At 36.2% G+C, this 22,052-nt stretch overlaps 1 protein-coding gene across 1 annotated transcript; it reads right to left on the bottom strand.

Moving 5' to 3' along the window:
• Positions 1–251: 251 nt before the first annotated feature.
• Positions 252–22,014, bottom strand: aasdh (aminoadipate-semialdehyde dehydrogenase). The gene is given in 16 exon segments (XM_042484107.1): positions 252–653; positions 1,155–1,286; positions 1,379–1,504; positions 13,355–13,518; positions 13,600–13,689; positions 13,692–14,249; positions 14,252–14,282; positions 14,379–14,491; positions 15,011–15,335; positions 16,201–16,373; positions 17,444–17,550; positions 17,644–17,885; positions 17,972–18,164; positions 19,117–19,415; positions 20,511–20,631; positions 21,747–22,014. Coding segments are annotated over 16 exon segments (3,318 nt in total). The 5' UTR covers positions 21,989–22,014.
• Positions 22,015–22,052: the final 38 nt, after the last annotated feature.

The raw sequence follows: 22,052 nt of genomic DNA, 5'->3' as shown, positions 1-22,052 counted from the left end.
GTAGTGTACGCAGTGTTATATGTAACAAGAAAAATGTTTGGTATTATTTGCACTTTTTTTGTCCCACTTAGAGATATTCATGAGAAAATTCTTAAAGAGACACAAAATGTTATGAATAATGTAAATTAAATACTGATGTCTGAACTTGGAGGCTCATTATTTCCCTGAATGTTAGTTAAAGCTTATTTCCCAAAGCACCTTCTGACACAGATATAAAGGCCATCACTGTTTATTATAAAAAGAAATACATCTCATTCTACTGCTTCCTCTTAGACAGTCAGATTTAAACAATACACATAGTCGTTGCGGCACCCGACAACAAGAAAGTGTCCATACACCACTGGGGATGAAAACAACTCCCCAGGTAGAGAGAACGAGGCCAGCCTTCGCCCGTCTTCTCCATCTAATATCCACAAAGTCCCGTCTGTGGAGGCAACAGCCACCAGAATCCCCTTCCTGCCCACGACAGAGCTGTCAAACACACACGGAGTGCAGTACACCTTTCCTGTGGTCTGGAAAATCCAAACCAAAGAGCCGTCGGTGCAGTTCAAGCAGTACAGGCAGCCGTCATGTGATCCACACAGAACCCTCTGCTGGTCTGGTGTGACGCATGGAGAGGAGAAGACGGGTCCTTTTGTTAAAAACTTCCAGACCTGCAGAGCAACACACATTTATAAATAGATTTTTCTCAGAGTGCAAGACTTGTAATCTTTAAAGGGATAGTTCTGATTACTGACTACTTACTAATAGTCAGTATATTGTCAACAGTACTAGTTTTGAGAAGCAGATAGGAGTATCGCCACAGAATTGAAGTAATGTACTGCCGTGGATCAATGTCAGTTAAAGTGTATGCAATATTTTGAATATCTTTAACCTTCTACCTTGCTGTCAGAAAACCCTTTCCAACAGGAACTGACGCTGTACTCCTGCCTGCTTTTCCAAACTGGGGCCGTGCCGACTGCCATCAACTGTAGTTAACACACTGACTGTTATTACGTACCTCATATGTTGCCACTTTAAGAAAAATCAGAACTATCCCTTTAAGATGTCAATACTTGCAACACCAGTGGTCACAGCAGGTGTCAAAACATTTATAAAACTCTATAACATGGTGCACTGTACAAAAATTCAGCAGTTTAAGCTCTGCCTCTCACCAGTGTCCCTGTGTTGCTGAAGCAGTAGATGTTTCCGTCCACTGAGCCGATCACCACCTGACCAGAGGAGGCGTTTGGTGATGAGAAGAGCGGGGTCTCTCTACGGTACGACCACAGGACCTCTCCGCTGTCCTGAGACAGGAAACACACTTATGAGATAACAAAGTGCACTTTATCTCTAAATGTTGCTCAGTGAAAGAAAACTGATATTTTGTTTTTCTCACAGGGTTAAGACAGAGTAGGTGACCTCCAAGTGATGCAGCGTACAGCCGTCTGAGTGAGTTGTGGAGGTATGGGGAGGAAAACACAGCTCCACCCCCACAGTGACGCCTCCATACACACTGCTTAACCTAAAAGACCACACACATTTAACACACACATTGTTTATCTCTATTACATGTATCAGTTTAGATAACTTTGGCTTTGCAGAAGGAAAATGAGAACATTAAATAGCCTAGTTAAAACAGAATTATGAAAAGATGTCATAGGATAGGATGTCATGAAAATTACAAAAATACCATAGTATAGAATACCATAAAAAATCACGAAAAAACATCGTAATAATACGTCCTCAGCCAAAAACACCATAAAATAGCATGTCAACATTTGATTGACATTTTTTACCATAGCATAGTATTGCATTTTTGGTCTTTTTTTTTTTTTTTTACATGCTATTTTATGTTGTTTGAGGCCATTTTTGCAACATCCGATGCTATAGCGTGTGTCGGCATGCTCTTTAATGTGGTTAAATGTGGTTTTCAGCAGCTTTTTTGACATGTCATATTTTGACAGTTTTGGTGTACTATAATGTTGCATTTTTGGTCGTTAATTTGACATGCTGTTTAACAGTGTTTCTGTCTGTTTTTGCAAAATCCGATGCTATGGCATCTCTCGACATGCTTTATTATGTAGTTTTCAGGCTCAAAAATACAATAAACATCATAAAAAGCCTTCAGAAACACAGAAAGTTGAAAAAACGCACAAAACGCCATAAATTGATATGTCGAAAAAATGACCGAAAATGCAAGGCTCTAGTATGGCAAAATTGTCAAAATATGACATCTCTCAAAAACAGCTGAAAACCACATTAAATCACATAAAATTGCCTTCCAAGACACGCCATTACATAGAAAGTTGCAAAAAGGCACAAAAACACCATAAATTGATATGTCGAAAAAATGATCGAAAATGCAAGGCTATAGTATGGCAAAAATGTCACAATATGGCATGTCTCAAAAACAGCTGAAAACCACATTAAATCACATAAAATAGCCTTCCGAGACACGCCATAGCATAGAAAGTTGCAAAAAGACACATAAACACCGCCAATTGACATGTCGAAAAAATGACCAAAAAATGCAAGCAAAAATGTCAAAATATGACATGTCCCAAAAGTAGCTGAAAACCACAATAAACTACATAAAATAGCCTTCCGAGACCCGCCATAGCATAGAAAGTTGCAAAAAGCCACAAAAACACCATAATTTGAAGTGTTGAAAAAATGACCGAAAATGCAAGGCTATAGTATGGCAAAAATGTCAAAATATGGCATGTCTCAAAAACAGCTGAAAACCACATTAAATCACATAAAATAGCCTTCCAAGACACACCATTACATAGAAAGTTGCAAAAAGGCACAAAAACACCATAAATTGATATGTCAAAAAAATGACCGAAAATGCAAGGCTATAGTATGGCAAAAATGTCAAAATATGGCATGTCTCAAAAACAGCTGAAAACCATATTAAATCACATAAAATAGCCTTCCGAGACACCCCATAGAATAGAAAGTTGAAAAAACGGCCTAAAACACCCTAATTTCACATGTTGAAAAAATGACTGAAAATGCAAGGCTATAGTATGGCAAATTTGTCAAAATATGACATGTCCCAAAAACAGCTGAAAACCACAATAAACTACGTAAAATAGCCTTCCGAGACCCGCCATAGCATAGAAAGTTGCAAAAAGCCACAAAAACACCGCCAACTGACATGTCGAAAAAATGACCCAAAAATGCAAGGCTATAGTATGGCAAAAATGTCAAAATATGGCACGTCTCAAAAAAAGCTGAAAACCACATTAAACTACATGAAATAGCCTTCCGAGACACGCCATAGCATAGAAAGTTGCAAAAACGGCCTAAAACACCATAATTTGAGATGTCGAAAAAATGAACGAAAATGCAAGGCTATAGTATGGCAAAAATGTCAAAATATAGCATGTCTCAAAAACAGCTGAAAACCACAATAAACTACATAAAATAGCCTTCCGAGACACGCCATACCATAGAAAGTTGCAAAAACGGCCTAAAACACCATAATTTGATATGTCGAAAAAATGACCGAAAATGCAAGGCTATAGTATGGCAAAATTGTCAAAATATGACATGTTCCAAAAACAGCTGAAAACCACAATAAACTACATAAAATAGCCTTCCGAGACACGCCATAGCATAGAAAGTTGCAAAAAGGCACAAAAACACCACCAACTGACATGCCGAAAAAATGACCCAAAAATGCAAGGCTATAGTATGGCAAAAATGTCAAAATATGACATCTCTAAAAAACAGCTGAAAACCACATTAAATCACATAAAATAGCCTTCCGAGACACGCCATAGCATAGAAAGTTGCAAAAAGGCACAAAAACACCATAAATTGATATGTCAAAAAAATGACCGAAAATGCAAGGCTATAGTATGGCAAAAATGTCAAAATATGACATGTCCCAAAAATAGCTGAAAACCACATTAAACTACATGAAATAGCCTTCCGAGACACGCCATAGCATAGAAAGTTGCAAAAACGGCCTAAAACACCATAATTTGAGATGTCGAAAAAATTAACGAAAATGTAAGGCTATAGTATGGAAAAAATGTCAAAATATGACATCTCTCAAAAACAGCTGAAAACCACATTAAATCACATAAAATAGCCTTCCAAGACACGCCATAGCATAGAAAGTTGCAAAAAGGCACAAAAACACCATAATTTGAAGTGTTGAAAAAATGACCGCAAATGCAAGACTATAGTATGGCAAAAATGTCAAAATATGACATCTCTCAAAAACAGCTGAAAACCACATTAAATCACATAAAATAGCCTTCCGAGACACGCCATAGCATAGAAAGTTACAAAAAGGCACAAAAACACCATAAATTGACATGTCGAAAAAATGACCCAAAAATGCAAGGCTATACTATGGCAAAAATTTCAAAATATGACATGTCCCAAAAACAGCTGAAAACCACAATAAACTACATAAAATAGGCTTGCGAGACCCGCCATAGCATAGAAAGTTGCAAAAAGGCACAAAAACACCATAAATTGATATGTCAAAAAAATGACCGAAAATGCAAGGCTATAGTATGGCAAAAATGTCAAAATATGACATCTCTCAAAAACAGCTGAAAACCACATTAAATCACATAAAATAGCCTTTCGAGACACGCCACAGCATGGAAAGTTGCAAAAAGGGACAAAAACACCATAATTTGAAGTGTCGAAAAAATGACAGAAAATGCAAGGCTATAGTATGGCAAAATTTGTCAAAATATGACATGTCCCAAAAACAGCTGAAAACCACATTAAATCACATAAAATAGCCTTTCGAGACACGCCATTGCAATAGAAAGTTGCAAAAAGGGCACAAAAAAACACATAATTTGAAGTGTCGAAAAAATGAACGAAAATGCAAGGCTATAGTATGGCAAAAATGTCAAAATATGGCATGTCTCCAAAAACAGCTGAAAACCATATTAAATCACATAAAATAGCCTTCCGAGACACGCCATTGCATAGAAAGTTGCAAAAAGGCACAAAACACCATAATTTGAAGTGTCGAAAAAAATGAACGAAAATGCAAGGCTATAGTATGGCAAAATGTCAAAATATGACATGTCCCAAAAACAGCTGAAAACCACATTAAATCACATAAAATAGCCTTTCGAGACACGCCATTGCATAGAAAGTTGCAAAAAGGGACAAAAACACCATAATTTGAAGTGTCGAAAAAATGAACGAAAATGCAAGGCTATAGTATGGCAAAAATGTCAAAATATGGCATGTCTCAAAAACAGCTGAAAACCATATTAAATCACATAAAATAGCCTTCCGAGACACGCCATTGCATAGAAAGTTGCAAAAAGGCACAAAAACACCATAATTTGAAGTGTTGAAAAAAAATGAACGAAAATGCAAGGCTATAGTATGGCAAAAATGTCAAAATATGACATGTCCCAAAAATAGCTGAAAACCACATTAAATCACATAAAAATAGCCTTCTGAGACACGCCATATCATAGAAAGTTGCAAAAAGTGCCCAAAACATAAGATTTTGACATGTCGCAAAAATAACCGAAAATGCAAAGGCTATAATATGGCAAAAATGTCAAAATATGACATGTCCCAAAAATAGCTGAAAACCACATTAAAATCACATAAAATAGCCTTCTGAGACACGCCATATCATAGAAAGTTGCAAAAAGTGCCCAAAACATAAGATTTTGACATGTCGCAAAAATGACAGAAAATGCAAGGCTATAGTATGGCAAAAATGTCAAAATATGACATGTCCCAAAAACAGCTGAAAACCACATTAAATCACATAAATAGCCTTTCAAGACACGCCATTGCATAGAAAGTGGCAAAAAGGAAAAAAAAACCAAAATAATTTCACATGTTGAAGAAATGACCGAAAATGCAAGGCTATAGTATAGCAAAAATGTCAAAATATGACATGTCCCAAAAATAGCTGAAAAACCACATTAAATCACATAAAATAGCCTTCCGAGACACGCCATATCATAGAAAGTTGCAAAAAGATACAAAAACACCATAAATTGACAGGTTGAAAAAAAGACAGAAAATGCAAGGCTACAGTATGGCAAAAATGTCAAAATATGACATGTCCCAAAAATAGCTGAAAACCATATTAAATCACATAAAAAAGCCTTCCGAGACACGCCATTGCATACAAAGTTGCAAAAAGGCACAAAAAACACCATAATTTGAAGTGTCGAAAAAGTGAATGAAAATACAAGGCTATAGTATGGCAAAAATGGCAAAATTAGAAATTCCCAAAAATAACTGAAAACCACATTAAACTACATAAAATAGCCTTCGAGACACGCCATAGAATAAAAAGTTACAAAAACGGCCTAAAACATCATAATTTCACATGTTGAAAAAATGACAGAAAACGCAAGGCTATAGTGTGGCAAAAATGTCAAAATATGGCATATGTCAAAAAAAGCTGAAAACCACATTAAACTACATAAAATAGCCTTCCGAGACACGCCATTGCATAGAAAGTTGTAAAAAGGCACAAAAACACCATAATTTGAAGTGTCGAAAAAATGAACGAAAATGCAAGGCTATAGTATAGCAAAAATGTCAAAATATGACATGTCCCAAAAATAGCTGAAAACCACATTAAATCACATAAAATAGCCTTTCAAGACACGCCATAGCATAGAGAGTTGCAAAAAGTGCCAAAAACATAAGAATTTGACATGTCACAAAAATGACAGAAAATGCAAGGCTATAGTATGGCAAAAATGTCAAAATATGGCATGTCTCAAAAACAGCTGAAAACTACATTAAATCACATGAAATAGCCTTTCGAGACACACCCATAGTATAGAAATTGCAAAAAGGCACAAAACACCATAATTTCACATGTTGAAAAAATGACCGAAAATGCAAGGCTATAGTATGGCAAAAATATCAAAATATGACATGTCCCAAAAATAGCTGAAAACCACATTAAACTACATAAAATAACCTTCTGAGACACACCATTGCATAGAAAGTTGCATAAAGATACAAAAACACCATAAATTGACAGGTTGAAAAAAAAGACAGAAATTGCAAGGCTATAGTATGGCAAAAATGTCAAAATATGACATGTCCCAAAAATAGCTGAAAACCACATTAAATCACATAAAATAGCCTTTCGAGACACACGCCATTGCATAGAAAGTGGCAAAAAGGAAAAAAAAAAACAAAATAATTTCACATGTTGAAAAAATGACAGAAAAAGCAAGGCTATAGTATGGCAAAAATGTCAAAATATGACATGTCCCAAAAATAGCTGAAAACCACATTAAATCACATAAAATAGCCTTCCGAGACACGCCATATCATAGAAAGTTGCAAAAAGATACAAAAACACCATAAATTGACAGGTTGAAAAAATGACAGAAAAAGCAAGGCTATAGTATGGCAAAAATGTCAAAATATGGCATATGTCAAAAAAAGCTGAAAACCACATTAAACTATATAAAATAGCCCTCCGAGACACGCCATTGCATAGAAAGTTGTAAAAAGGCACAAAAACACCATAATTTGAAGTGTCGAAAAAATGAACGAAAATGCAAGGCTATAGTATGGCAAAAATGTCAAAATATGACATGTCCCAAAAATAGCTGAAAACCACATTAAATCACATAAAATAGCCTTTCGAGACACGCCATAGAATAGAAAGTTACAAAAACGGCCTAAAACATCATAATTTCACATGTTGAAAAAATGACAGAAAATGCAAGGCTATAGTATAGCAAAAATGTCAAAATATGACATGTCCCAAAAATAGCTGAAAACCACATTAAATCACATAAAATAGCCTTTCAAGACACGCCATAGCATAGAAAGTTGCAAAAAGTGCCAAAAACATAAGAATTTGACATGTCACAAAAATGACCGAAAATGCAAGGCTATAGCATGGCACAAATGTCAAAATAAGGCATGTCCCAAAAACAGCTGAAAACCACATTAAATCACATAAAATAGCCTTCCGAGACACGCCATTGCATAGAAAGTTGCAAAAAGGCAAAAAAAAATAAATAAATTGACATGTTGAAAAAATGACCGAAAATGCAAGGCTATAGTATGGCAAAAATATCAAAATATGACATGTCCCTAAAATAGCTGAAAACCACATTAAACTACATAAAATAACCTTCTGAGACACACCATTGCATAGAAAGTTGCATAAAGATACAAAAACACCATAAATTGACAGGTTGAAAAAAAGACAGAAATTGCAAGGCTATAGTATGGCAAAAATGTCAAAATATGACATGTCCCAAAAATAGCTGAAAACCACATTAAATCACATAAAATAGCCTTCCGAGACACGCCATATCATAGAAAGTTGCAAAAAGATACAAAAACACCATAAATTGACAGGTTGAAAAAATGACAAAAAAAAGCAAGGCTATAGTATGGCAAAAATGTGTCAAAATATGGCATATGTCAAAAAAAGCTGAAAACCACATTAAACTATATAAAAATAGCCCTCCGAGACACGCCATTGCATAGAAAGTTGTAAAAAGGCACAAAAACACCATAATTTGAAGTGTCGAAAAAATGAACGAAAATGCAAGGCTATAGTATGGCAAAAATGTCAAAATATGACATGTCCCAAAAAATAGCTGAAAACCACATTAAATCACATAAAATAGCCTTCGAGACATGCCATAGAATAGAAAGTTACAAAAACGGCCTAAAACATCATATATTTCACATGTTGAAAAAATGACAGAAAATGCAAGGCTATAGTATAGCAAAAATGTCAAAATATGACATGTCCCAAAAATAGCTGAAAACCACATTAAATCACATAAAATAGCCTTTCAAGACACGCCATAGCATAGAAAGTTGCAAAAAGTGCCAAAAACATAAGAATTTGACATGTCACAAAAATGACCGAAAATGCAAGGCTATAGCATGGCACAAATGTCAAAATAAGGCATGTCCCAAAAACAGCTGAAAACTACATTAAATCACATAAAATAGCCTTCCGAGACACCCATTGCATAGAAAGTTGCAAAAGGCAAAAAAAAAATAAATAAATTGACATGTTGAAAAAATGACCGAAAATGCAAGGCTATAGTATGGCAAAAATATCAAAATATGACATGTCCCAAAAACAGCTGAAAACCATATTAAACTACATAAAATAGCCTTCCGAGACACACCATAGAATAAAAAGTTACAAAAACGGCCTAAAACATAATTTCACATGTTGAAAAAATGACAGAAAACGCAAGGCTATAGTATGGCAAAAATGTCAAAATATGACATGTCCCAAAAATAGCTGAAAACCACATTAAATCACATAAAATAGCCTTCCAGACACGCCATTGCATAGAAAGTTGCAAAAAGGCACAAAAACACCATAATTTGAAGTGTCGAAAAAATGAACGAAAATGCAAGGCTATAGTATGGCAAACATATCAAAATATGACATGTCTCAAAAACAGCTGAAAACCATATTAAATCACATAAAATAGCCTTCCGAGACACGCCATAGAATAGAAAGTTACAAAAACGGCCTAAAACATCATAATTTCATATGTTGAAAAAATGACAGAAAATGCAAGGCTATAGTATAGCAAAAATGTCAAAATATGACATGTCCCAAAAATAGCTGAAAACCACATTAAACTACATAAAATAGCCTTCCGAGACACGCCATTGCATAAAAAAGTTGTAAAAAGGCACAAAAACACCATAATTTCAAGTGTTGAAAAAATGAACGAAAATGCAAGGCTATAGTATGGCAAAAAACTGCAAAATTTGGAAATTCCCAAAAATAACTGAAAACCACATTAAACTACATGAAATAGCCTTTCGAGACCCGCCATTGCATAGCAAGTTGCATAAAGATACAAAAACACCATAAATTGACAGGTTGAAAAAATGACCGAAAATGCAAGGCTATAGTATGGCAAAAATGTCAAAATATGACATGTTCCAAAAAACAGCTGAAAACCACATTAAATCACATAAAATAGCCTTTCGAGACACGCCATTGCATAGAAAGTTGCAAAAAGGCACAAAAACACCATAATTTGAAGTGTCGAAAAAATGAACGAAAATGCAAGGCTATAGTATGGCAAAAATGTCAAAATATGGCATGTCCGAAAAACAGCTGAAAACCACATTAAATCACATAAAATAGCCTTTCGAGACACGCCATTGCATAGAAAGTTGCAAAAAAGGGACAAAAAACACCATAATTTGAAGTGTCGAAAAAATGAACGAAAATGCAAGGCTATAGTATGGCAAAAATGTCAAAATATGGCATGTCTCAAAAACAGCTGAAAACCATATTAAATCACATAAAATAGCCTTACGAGACACGCCATTGCATAGAAAGTTGCAAAAAGGCACAAAAACACCATAATTTGAAGTGTCGAAAAAAATGAACGAAAATGCAAGGCTATAGTATGGCAAAAATGTCAAAATATGACATGTCCCAAAAATAGCTGAAAACCACATTAAATCACATAAAATAGCCTTTCAAGACACGCCATAGCATAGAAAGTTGCAAAAAGGCACAAAAACACCATAATTTGAAGTGTCGAAAAAAGACAGAAAATGCAAGGCTATAGTATGGCAAACATATCAAAATATGACATGTCCCAAAAACAGCTGAAAAAACCCACATTAAACTACATAAAATAGCCTTCCGAGACACACCATAGAATAAAAAGTTACAAAAACGGCCTAAAACATAATTTCACATGTTGAAAAAAATGACAGAAAACGCAAGGCTATAGTATGGCAAAAATGTCAAAATATGACATGTCCCAAAAATAGCTGAAAACCACATTAAATCACATAAAATAGCCTTCCGAGACACGCCATTGCATAGAAAGTTGCAAAAAAAAATTTGAAGTTGGGCACAAAAACACAATAATTTGAAGTGTCGAAAAAATGAACGAAAATGCAAGGCTATAGTATGGCAAACATATCAAAATATGACATGTCCCAAAAACAGCTGAAAACCACATTAAACTACATAAAATAGCCTTCCGAGACACGCCATAGAATAGAAAGTTACAAAAACGGCCTAAAACATCATAATTTCACATGTTGAAAAAATGACAGAAAATGCAAGGCTATAGTATGGCAAAAATGTCAAAATATGACATGTCCCAAAAATAGCTGAAAACCACATTAAATCACATAAAATAGCCTTTCAAGACACGCCATAGCATAGAGAGTTGCAAAAAGTGCCAAAAACATAAGAATTTGACATGTCACAAAAATGACCGAAAATGCAAGGCTATAGTATGGCAAAAATGTAAAAATATGGCATGTCTCAAAAACAGCTGAAAACTACATTAAATCACATGAAATAGCCTTTCGAGACACACCATAGTATAGAAATTTGCAAAAAGGCACAAAACACCATAATTTCACATGTTGAAAAAAATGACCGAATATGCAAGGCTATAGTATGGCAAAAATTTCAAATTATGGCATATGTCAAAAAAAGCTGAAAACCACATTAAACTACATAAAATAGCCCTCCGAGACACGCTATAACATAGAAAGTTGCATAAAGATACAAAAACACCATAAATTGACATGTTGAAAAAAAGACAGAAAATGCAAGGCTATAGTATGGCAAAAATGTCAAAATATGACATGTCCCAAAAATAGCTGAAAACCACATTAAATCACATAAAATAGCCTTTCGAGACACGCCATATCATAGAAAGTTGCAAAAAGGCACAAAAACACCATAATTTGAAGTGTCGAAAAAATGAACGAAAATGCAAGGCTATAGTATGGCAAAAATGGCAAAATTAGGAAAATCCCAAAAATAACTGAAAACCACATTAAACTACATAAAATAGCCTTCCGAGACACGCCATTGCATAGAAAGTTGTAAAAAGGCACAAAAACACCATAATTTGAAGTGTCGAAAAAATGAACGAAAATGCAAGGCTATAGTATGGCAAAAACGGCAAAATTTGGAAATTCCCAAAAATAACTGAAAACCACATTAAACTACATAAAATAGCCTTCCGAGACACGCCATAGAATAGAAAGTTACAAAAACGGCCTAAAACATCATAATTTCACATGTTGAAAAAATGACAGAAAATGCAAGGCTATAGTATGGCAAAAATGTCAAAATATGACATGTCCCAAAAATAGCTGAAAACCACATTAAATCACATAAAATAGCCTTTCAAGACACGCCATAGCATAGAAAGTTGCAAAAAGTGCCAAAAACATAAGAATTTGACATGTCACAAAAATGACCGAAAACGCAAGGCTATAGTATGGCACAAATGTCAAAATAAGGCATGTCCCAAAAACAGCTGAAAACTACATTAAATCACATAAAATAGCCTTCCGAGACACGCCATTGCATAGAAAGTTGCAAAAAGGCAAAAAAAAAATAAATAAATTGACACGTTGAAAAAATGACCGAAAATGCAAGGCTATAGTATGGCAAACATATCAAAATATGACATGTCCCAAAAACAGCTGAAAACCACATTAAACTACATAAAATAACCTTCCGAGACACGCCTTAGCATAGAAAGTTGCAAAAAGGCACAAAAACACCACCAACTGACATGTCGAAAAAATGACCGAAAATGCAAGGCTATAGTATGGCAAAAATGTCAAAATATGGCATGTCTCAAAAAAAGTTGAAAACCACATTAAACTACATGAAATTGCCTTCCGAGACACACCATAGCATTCAAAAATTGCAAAAACGGCCTAAAACACCATAAATTTACGTTGAAAAAATGACAGAAAATGCAAGGCTATAGTATAGCAAAAATGTCAAAATATGACATGTCCCAAAAAATAGCTGAAAACCACATTAAACTACATGAAATAGCCTTCTGAGGCACGCCTTAGCATAGAAAGTTGCAAAAAGTGCCAAAAACATAAGAATTTGACATGTTGAAAAAATGACAGAAAATGCAAGGCTATAGTATGGCAAAAATACCAAAATATGGCAAGTGCCAAAAACAGCTGAAAACCACATTAAACTACATACAATAGCCTTCCGAGACACGCCATTGCATTGAAAGTTGCAAAAAGGAAAAAAAACAAAATAAATTGATATGTCGAAAAATGACCGAAAATGCAAGGCTATACTATGGCAAAAATGTCAAAATATGACATTTAAAAAAAAATTAAATTTTAAAATATAGTATGTCGTCAAAAGTACTTAAAAAAAATCATAGTATAACGTGTCGTCAAAAGTCACGACAAAAGTAAATATTCAAGTATGTTGTCAAAAACCATGAAAAATGTCAAAAAAGTTTGTCCGAGCAGTTGAGAAATCTGTAATGAACGTTTTAATCATGTTTCCGTCATTGGCAGTTAACTTTAATCAAATCAAGACAAGGGACACAATACATTCAAATCTTCCCACCTTTGGGTCCAGGGCGTAAACGTGTCCATCATGTGAGCCCACTATCACCAGACCTGTGAGGGGATCCACAGCAGGACAGCTCTTCACAGCGTCTCCTGTCTCAAACATCCACCGTGTCTCTCCAGATGTGGCACACAGGAAATACACACAGCCGTTGTAGCAACCTGGGAAAACCGAAAAATAAATCCCAGAGTCGAATACTATACAGTGAGATATTTTCACATTTAGAGAGATGATGATGTGACCTATGATCACGAGGCTCCCGCAGCGAGACACTGCAGCCGAGGCTTCAATTCTGTCCCCGAGGACTCGCTCCCACAGAAGGCTCCCTGTGTCAGGTTTAAAGCCTGGATCCTGTGAGAGTGGGAGCCGATGAACACTGTTGTTTCACCCTCATCTGACCTCAGATCTGTTCTGTGTTTTACTAGAATCACTGGTGAGGCGTCCACACATCTGCCTGTATCTGAGGACCAGCTCAGACTGAGGCTCAGGTCGTCACCTCCCAGCTTCTTACTGGAGTCCTTTTCACCGAGTGCATCATCCTTGAAGTTTCCATTTGTGTTTGGATTTCTGATTTCTATCACCTCACCTGCTCGTCTTATAACTTTGAAGGTGCATTTCTCCCCCTGCAGCCTCTCTGCTGCTGTGCGTTCTCTCTTTGCTGCCACCACAGAGGGAGTGTCAGTGTGCCTTTTTTTGGCCTCAGACTGGCTGTTCTCAAGTGGCAGAGTCAGTGTGACGCTCACAACATGGCGCAAAACCTCGGAGAAGGTCCCGTCAAGTATGACCTCCAGAAGCTCCTGTGAGGTCGCTCCAACAGCAGTGAGGACGTCTTCACACAGGTGTAGAGCCTTCAGAGAATCTCCTCCACTCAACAGGAAGTTGGATTCCTCGCGATGGACACATCTTCAGGAAGACCGAGAGTTTTCTGTTGATAGTTTGTTACAAAAATTAAGGCAATAAATGAAACCAGGAACTGTTAAAATGTGGATTTATGTTGTCAAAAATACTGAAAGAGCTGTACCTGCCACATGGTCTGCAGAGTTTGCTTCAGTTTAGTGAAATCTCCCTGTGAAGACTCTAAACGCTGTCTCTGTCTTTGGTATATTTTCATAAGTGCCTCCATGTCTACTTTTCCTGCCAAAAAACAAACAAGAGAAGTGAAACAGTGATGTGTTATTGTTAGGGTTTGACAGATTATTGGCCTGTTCCATTATCAGGGTATGCAATACAGGCAAAGAAAGCAGCATGGGAGGAACTTTTACTCTGAAAAACCTCAGGGAGCTATTTTTATTCATTAATGTTTAATTTAAAATTTCACTTGAATTTATAAAAAAGTTGTTGGGAACTTGTACATGATGTTGAAAGTCTCAGTTTTGATTAAACATCTGCTAAAGGCATTTAAACAAAGTTTTGTGTTGGAGTTTGTTATATTCCAAATTCTACATTTCAACAGAAATATTTTTATTTTTTTTGTAAATGCATATTGGTCCCAAATATCGGTTATCTGTCTTATTAACTACTAATAATCGGTATTGTATTGGCCCTGAAAAAACCAATAGCAGTTGACCCCTTGTTATTGTTTTCTTCTCTGTGTGTGTGTGTGTGTGTGTGTGTGTGTGTGTGTGTGTGTGTGTGTGTGTGTGTAATGCTGACCATGAGGAGTCAGACACAAGGCCGGGACCAGCAGCAGCGTGTCGGGAACGCTGTAAGAAGGCAGCAGTAGAGACAGCTGGTTCAGGATGAGTCTGCTCAGATCTCCATCTGTGCCGCCCGTCTCCTCCTGGCGGTGCTGCACAGCAGAGGGCGGGTTTTCACGATGGCCGGCAGAGGCTGTTTGTTTCACATGCTGCTTCGCAGATGTGAGAGGCGAAGCTGCTTTGTGGTCTCCAGATGTGGGCACCACGACAAAGGCGAGCAGTCGTGAGGTTTCATACAGACCCACAGCACAGGCCTGCACCTGAGGCAGACTCTGAATGAGCTGGAGGAGCAGAGACAACATTAATGCTTCGCCTCCTCTTCTTAAAAAAAACAAAAAAACAATTGTTAAAACCTCTTAACCTCAACCTGCAAATGTCAGTTCTTATCCAGAGTTTAACAAGACCATTAACATTCAGTTCAATAGAAAAATTGCAATTACAAAAAAAAAAAAAAAACTGGCTCTGAAAAGATCCTGGCTTCATGTATGCACTTATTTAAAACAACAATAACAACAACAACAACAACAACAACAATAATTAATAATAATAATAATAATATGATGATAATAAATAAGAAAATCAATATAATAATAATAACAATAACAATAACAATAACAATAATAATAATAATAATAATAATTAATTCATAAATAAAAGTGCCAAAAATGTAATGAACTTAAAATATATAAATCTTATTAATAATAATTACATTTATATTCTACACTAGTGGCCATTGTCTCATTTTTAAGCAGCAAAGTAATGCTAAAGGGAAAGTAAATAAAATTCAATTTACAAACAGGGCTAAGTTGATTTTGTTGTTTTGTGTCTGTCGGATGTGTAATAAGGCAAACCTACACATTCACCACAAGAACTTTTTAGGGTTAAAATGTGCCAATACGGAGGTAACAGTTTGTTGTGTTGCCCCCAAGTGGCCACAAAACATAACTGCTTTAACTTCACTTCAGGAATACCAGACGGAGAAACATCCACAAGTACTGTAACTTCAGATCTACTTTTTTGCTGTAATGCAAAAATAAAATTGATTTTATTAAATTTCTTCTCAAGAAAGTTTGAGAGGTGTAAATGACACTGAATGTGAATTCTACTTCTGTAACATTTATATTCGTAAACGTAAAAACATCTCACTTGCTGTAAGCTGTCCAAGTTGACTCGTTTTCCGTGGCATTTAATCAGCCTGTCTCTGCGTCCCAGGTAGTACAGCTGTGTGTCTTTAACGTTCACCCAGTCTCCAGTAGCTCTCATTGTCCCAGGGATGACACTGTCCTCATCATCCAGGAGACACACTCTGTCCTTTCCACCTGCACCAACATTAAAAAGGGTTTATGTGAACTTTATTTAGTTTTATTTTTATTGCATTTTTGTGTGTGTCAATTAGGGATGTCACGATATTGACCAAAACTGTGAAGTTTAAAAGTTAAACATTCATGTTTATAATACATATATGTGTATATGATGTAAAAAATGTCTTTGTCCCCAGAGCCCAATGCCATCTGGTTGCTTTTTTACTATAAATTAAGTATAATTGTTAGCACATGCTTTTTTTTTTAGATAGCTGAGATGAACTTTACTATTTTTTTTCACTGTTAGCTCCTCTGGCACTGATAATCCTGTAACTAAAATCTGTGGGTTGTTGTTACACTTATGTCGTGGTTCTACTCAACGCCAACTTCTACTGCCATCATTATTACACATACCTCCACTATTATTACACACATATTAATGTGTTACATAAACATACAATATTTGCATGTGATATACATGCCATCATAAGTTAGATATACTAATTTATATGTCTATTACAAATCTTATGTTATTGTTATCATTATTGCTGCCATGCATCCCTCCCTCTCTCTTTCTCTCTCTTTCTCTCCTATGTATCATTTTGTCATCTACTGCCATTTTATCGTTGTCGGGATTCACGGGACTGCACAGATGATTTGTTCATTTGTGCAACTTTAACTGGACATGTGAAGGCACTGAATGTTGCTGGTGATACAGTGCTTATTATTTGGGAAACAGCGTACAGTCCTTACTGGTATAACAGTGTCCCCGCAGAAACTGATTATGTGGTGCAGTCAACCATACTGCCTATGTGCTGCCACTCAGACGGCGGACGCGTATTGCCTACGCTCACAAGTTGGCTCTCAACAGAAGCACGCAGAGAAGGAACTTAAAGTCCTGTCCTGAAAGAGGATCCCTCCTCAGTCGCTCTTCCTGACGTTTCTACTGTGTTTTTTTTGCTCCTGTTGTTGCTGGATGTCGGTGCTGTAAAGCTCTCTGAGACAAACTGTGATTTGTGATAATAGGCTTTATGAATGAAATTGAATTGAATCAAACTGAACTGAAATGAAATGAATATCGTTCTCACCTATGAACACCTGACCTTCGCCCTCTGTAACAATGCGGCCATGTTCATCTCTTACTTCCACCACTGTGTCCATCAGAGGAGTCCCAAGAGGCACAGGGGACGGTGTGCTGAAAGCCATACAGTTTTAAATAGAAGTTGTATCAACTGCAGCGTGTTTAACATGTATATTCAACAAATTATTTTAAATTGGGTACACTCACGGGCTGCTGAGCTGCAGCAGAGACTCTGGTATTCTGTATGAACAGGCCCAGCAGGACACCTCAGTAATACCGTAAATATTGTAGATTTGGGTTTTGTTGTCCTCATGCTTCCAGCTCCTCAGCAGAGCCGGCGAGGGGCAGGCCTCTCCCCCCAGAGCCAACAACCGCAACGAAGAGCCACGCGACAACACTTCCTCTTTTAGAGTACGGTGTCTGAAGCGGCTGAGCAGTGTCGGTGTGACCTGTGGAAACAAACAAACAAACAAAAACACACATTATAGTGTCTGAAAAAATAATTCCGAGTAAAACACGGTTTCCTCACACCTGCCTGCAGGACAGTCGTCTTGTGATCCTCGAACAGCAGTCGAGAGAGTCGACTGGGAATTTTCTTGATCACAGCGGGGACGATGAGGAGCTGAGCCCCGGATGATAACGCCAGGAAAATATCCACCACAGAGGGGTCAAACGTTAAAGGCGAGGCGAGGAAAACCACATCGTCTGCACGCATCTGAAACAAAGATCTGAGCCAAGAGAGATGCACTTTTAACCCTTTGATACCTGGAGCAACATCACTTTTCTGTGCAATAAGCAACTTGGTAAGAAATGTTCCACAAATTGCAAAACATTTGTAGAATTAAAAATTCTTTTAAAAAAGCAAGAGAAAATGTCTAGGGAAAAAAAGACTGATATATATATATTTAAAAAAAACTATATCTGAAATTATAATAACTACATATTTAAAATGTTACAAAATTGGTTATTTAATTTTAAAGCACTTCTTCCTGGTCATTTACTTGTTTGTTTCTTACTGTTTTGTTTCTTTATTTTTTTTTTTTTACAATTTATTCCTTTTTTAACTTTTTTTTTTTCTTTAAAAAAAAGGAACTTTCAGGTAATTTTCTTGTACTTTTTACTAATTTCTTGCTAATTTTCGGGCCATTTTACTCTGGTTGCTCACTGCTGTCTTTCTTGTTCTCCAAAGAAATCAAGCCAATTTGCTCAGGTTTCAAAGGGTTACATGAAGCAACATTTTATTTTCATGCCGCACAGACCTGGAATAACCTCCAAGATGATGTTAGACAAGCCCCGACTCTGACTACATCCAAGGCAAAGCTAAAAACGTTCCTTTTTTACACTGCCTACTCAACCCGCTAATGACTACATACAAATATTAAACTTAATTTTAAATTCTACATATTATTTTTATTTTTGCAACTCTTGTCTGCACTTTTGCTTTTTAAATGGTGATTTTAATTTTTAAATATTAAATTTTTTTAAATCATTTAGTAATTAATTTTCTTCACTCTTTTATTGTAAATCTGTATCTTTTATTATGTTTTTATATTTAATTGCTCTGTACAGCACTTTGAATTGCCCTGTTGTATTAAATGTGCTATACAAATAAAGCTGCCTTGCCTAAATATGCACCAAAATAAAAATGTTTTAGAAACCGATTAAGAGATAAAAACTCACCTCAGATGCAGTATGTTGGGGATTATACACTTGTGCGGCACCCTCACGATCTTCGGGAGGCCGGTTGTTCCAGATGTGTGCAGCACATACGCCAAGTCTTTATGCCCAGCATCCTTTAACCCCTCAGCTGCATCAGAGCGGAGACCAGCACCATCTGCTGTCTGAGCTCCGGTCTGCTCTGGTGCTCGCTGGTGCTCAGCGACGGGCAGCAGCTGGATTTTTATCAGCGTTAGTTTGAACTTGGGCAACACCACACACACCTCCACTGATACGTGTTTGACGAGAGCTGCCTGGAATCGCTGGATGAGAAGGAGGAGGAAATAAAATCAACGTTAATATTCATACAAAGCATGGACAAAGAGGGAAAACTTTGACGGGTCATAAATGCAAGTTAATAGTGTAAAATAAATCATAACATACAACTAAAAAAAACTGCAGTGTGCATGCTCTGAATGGGACTTACGGGAAACAGACTTTCAGAATAGCTATTTGGATAATTCTATAAGTGTGTCCATGAATCTATAAATACAAATAAAGGGGATAAATTAATAATAAATAATATTGATAAATTCATATATTTTCTGAAACATTTTTAACTTTTATTTTAACAAACTCAGATCTTTGATTGCACTCACACACATTATACAATTTGTCCAAAGCCCCCTGGTTTTATGGATGTCAACTGGTTTCAGTAATTTAGTTAGTTGCACCACGAAATTATAAGAAACTGTGCATGGTCCTAAAGCAAAATTTCAGTCACAATGAACTGGTCAAAACAATTGCGATTCACAATTTTATCCCGAAAATCATTAAAATATGTTTACATTTCTTAAAAAAACACTAAAACCTACCTGAACCACTAGCATGATTCAGGTAGTGAAAAACAATCTAGTTAGAAAATCGTAAAAAGACAGACTTAACAACTATTTGTAGTGGTATCATATAATCTTTAAATGAAATATGCCAATGCTTGATTAAGATCCTTTGCATTTTTCTTTATTGTTGTTTAACGGAGCTAAGACAAGATAAGATAACATAAAAAATAACATAAAATGTTATTTATCCAGATTTATCCAATATTGCACAGCAAATTTAAGACAAATAAAGTTTTATATTATCTTATTTTATACACACATCTTCTGTCACCTTACACTGTATATCTTATCTCATACTCGTGTCTTATAATGTACAGAGAGCAGTAAGTGGTGAATATGGGGAGTGTCAATGATAGATTTGTGGACTCTACAAAAAATAAAGTTAGTCCAATTCTGCCGAAACAGACTAATCTGGCCATCCATGATTTCAATCCCTGATGCTGAGAGAAACAATGCTTCTCAAAGCTGTGTCTTTAAAGAGGATTATACTCTATACTCTTAAGATATGAAGTGTTGAACCTGCAGGGTGTCAGTCTTCACAGCACAGTACTTGAGGCCACACTGGTTCATGACTCTGGCAGAGAGGAGACCTGGAGCTTCAGGGTCCAGAGGGACATATGCAGCAGAGGACTGCAGGATCCTGACAGACAACACAGGACCGTTTTTAAAGTCAAATCATGATCATTTTTATTGTCAGAACTGGCCTAGATTATCCTAGAGAGGCTAACTATTATTTAAAGCACAGTATCATACTTGTGAAACCTTTATTCTATTTGTGAAATTAAAAAAAAGGGACATTTCACAGTTTTTTCCCCACATGTAGACCATATTGGACAACATCTCCTTCAAAAACCATTAGACCTGTCAAATCTGGACTAGATTGTCCCAGAGAAGCTAAATATTACTTGAAATACACATTCTGATTTGCTAAATCTTTATTCTACTTGTGAAAATGCAAAAAAGGGGACATTTCACTGCCTTTTTCACATGTAAACCACATTGGACAAGGTCTCTTTCAAAAACAACTACATATATATTACTTAAATATTACTTAAAACACAGTTTCAGAAATATAAAACCTATTTTTATCATTAAAGCATGAAATACTGTAAAGGGGTGTCATAGTAAAAGTCCACAACTTGGGTTTGAACCTGAAACATTAGTGTTGAGAGGCAACAGTGCTAATCACTACACCAACACGCCACTCATTTCACGAGCGAGTAAAGCAAGTTATCAACTACAGAGAATCTTGAAAATTGTAGTCATTCTATGAAATAATTATAAATATGTGTTTTGTTTTACTTTCTTCTTTCTTTCTGTTTTTAAAATTTTATTTTTTTAGCTTTTTGTTGGTTTTTTGACAAATTGTCAGATGATCTTGTACTTTCTTGGACTTGGGTAATTTCTTCTTTTCATCATTGCCTCCTCCCCATGCTTTTTAAATGAAACAAACAAAAAAAAACATATGCAAATAACTAAATTGGGCCAATTTGCTCACGTTTGCATATTGCTTTGCAATTGAAACCCAAATAATAAAATAGCAATGTGTACATAAATATATGAAGATGCAAGTTCAAAAATACAATTTCCTAATAAGTAAATAAAATGTAGAGAAGAGAATTTCATTTCAGCAGATAAAAACTTAAGATTAAAGAATAACCACATGTATTGGCAGATAAGACGCAAATTGAATTGAAGTTAACTGAAGAAGAAAAAAAAAACTTTATTGGTGAACTGTGTTGACAGTGAACTCACCCCAGGATCCACACAGGTATGAACAAATCATCGCAGCAGTACAGCCCGATCAGGCCGTTATTAGGAGAGCAGTTTGTCCGTATAATATGAGACAGCTCAGTGGACAGTTGGACCAGGTCTCTGTACAGCAGGGACACCGGGCTGTGTGTCTCTGCGCCGCTGTCAAACGTCACAGCTGCTCGGTCTGCGTGCAGAGACGCAGCGGAGGACACAAACTCCTGCAGAGTCCCAGCAGCAGACATACTGCTCACACTGAGAGTCCACCCTCTGTTAGTAAAGAGTCTGGACTAAAACTTGCAAATTATT

This window comes from Plectropomus leopardus, chromosome 3 (assembly GCF_008729295.1).
Source record: "Plectropomus leopardus isolate mb chromosome 3, YSFRI_Pleo_2.0, whole genome shotgun sequence".
Classification (NCBI taxonomy): Eukaryota; Metazoa; Chordata; class Actinopteri; order Perciformes; family Serranidae; genus Plectropomus; species Plectropomus leopardus.
This window is presented reverse-complemented; position numbering and strand designations above follow the sequence as displayed.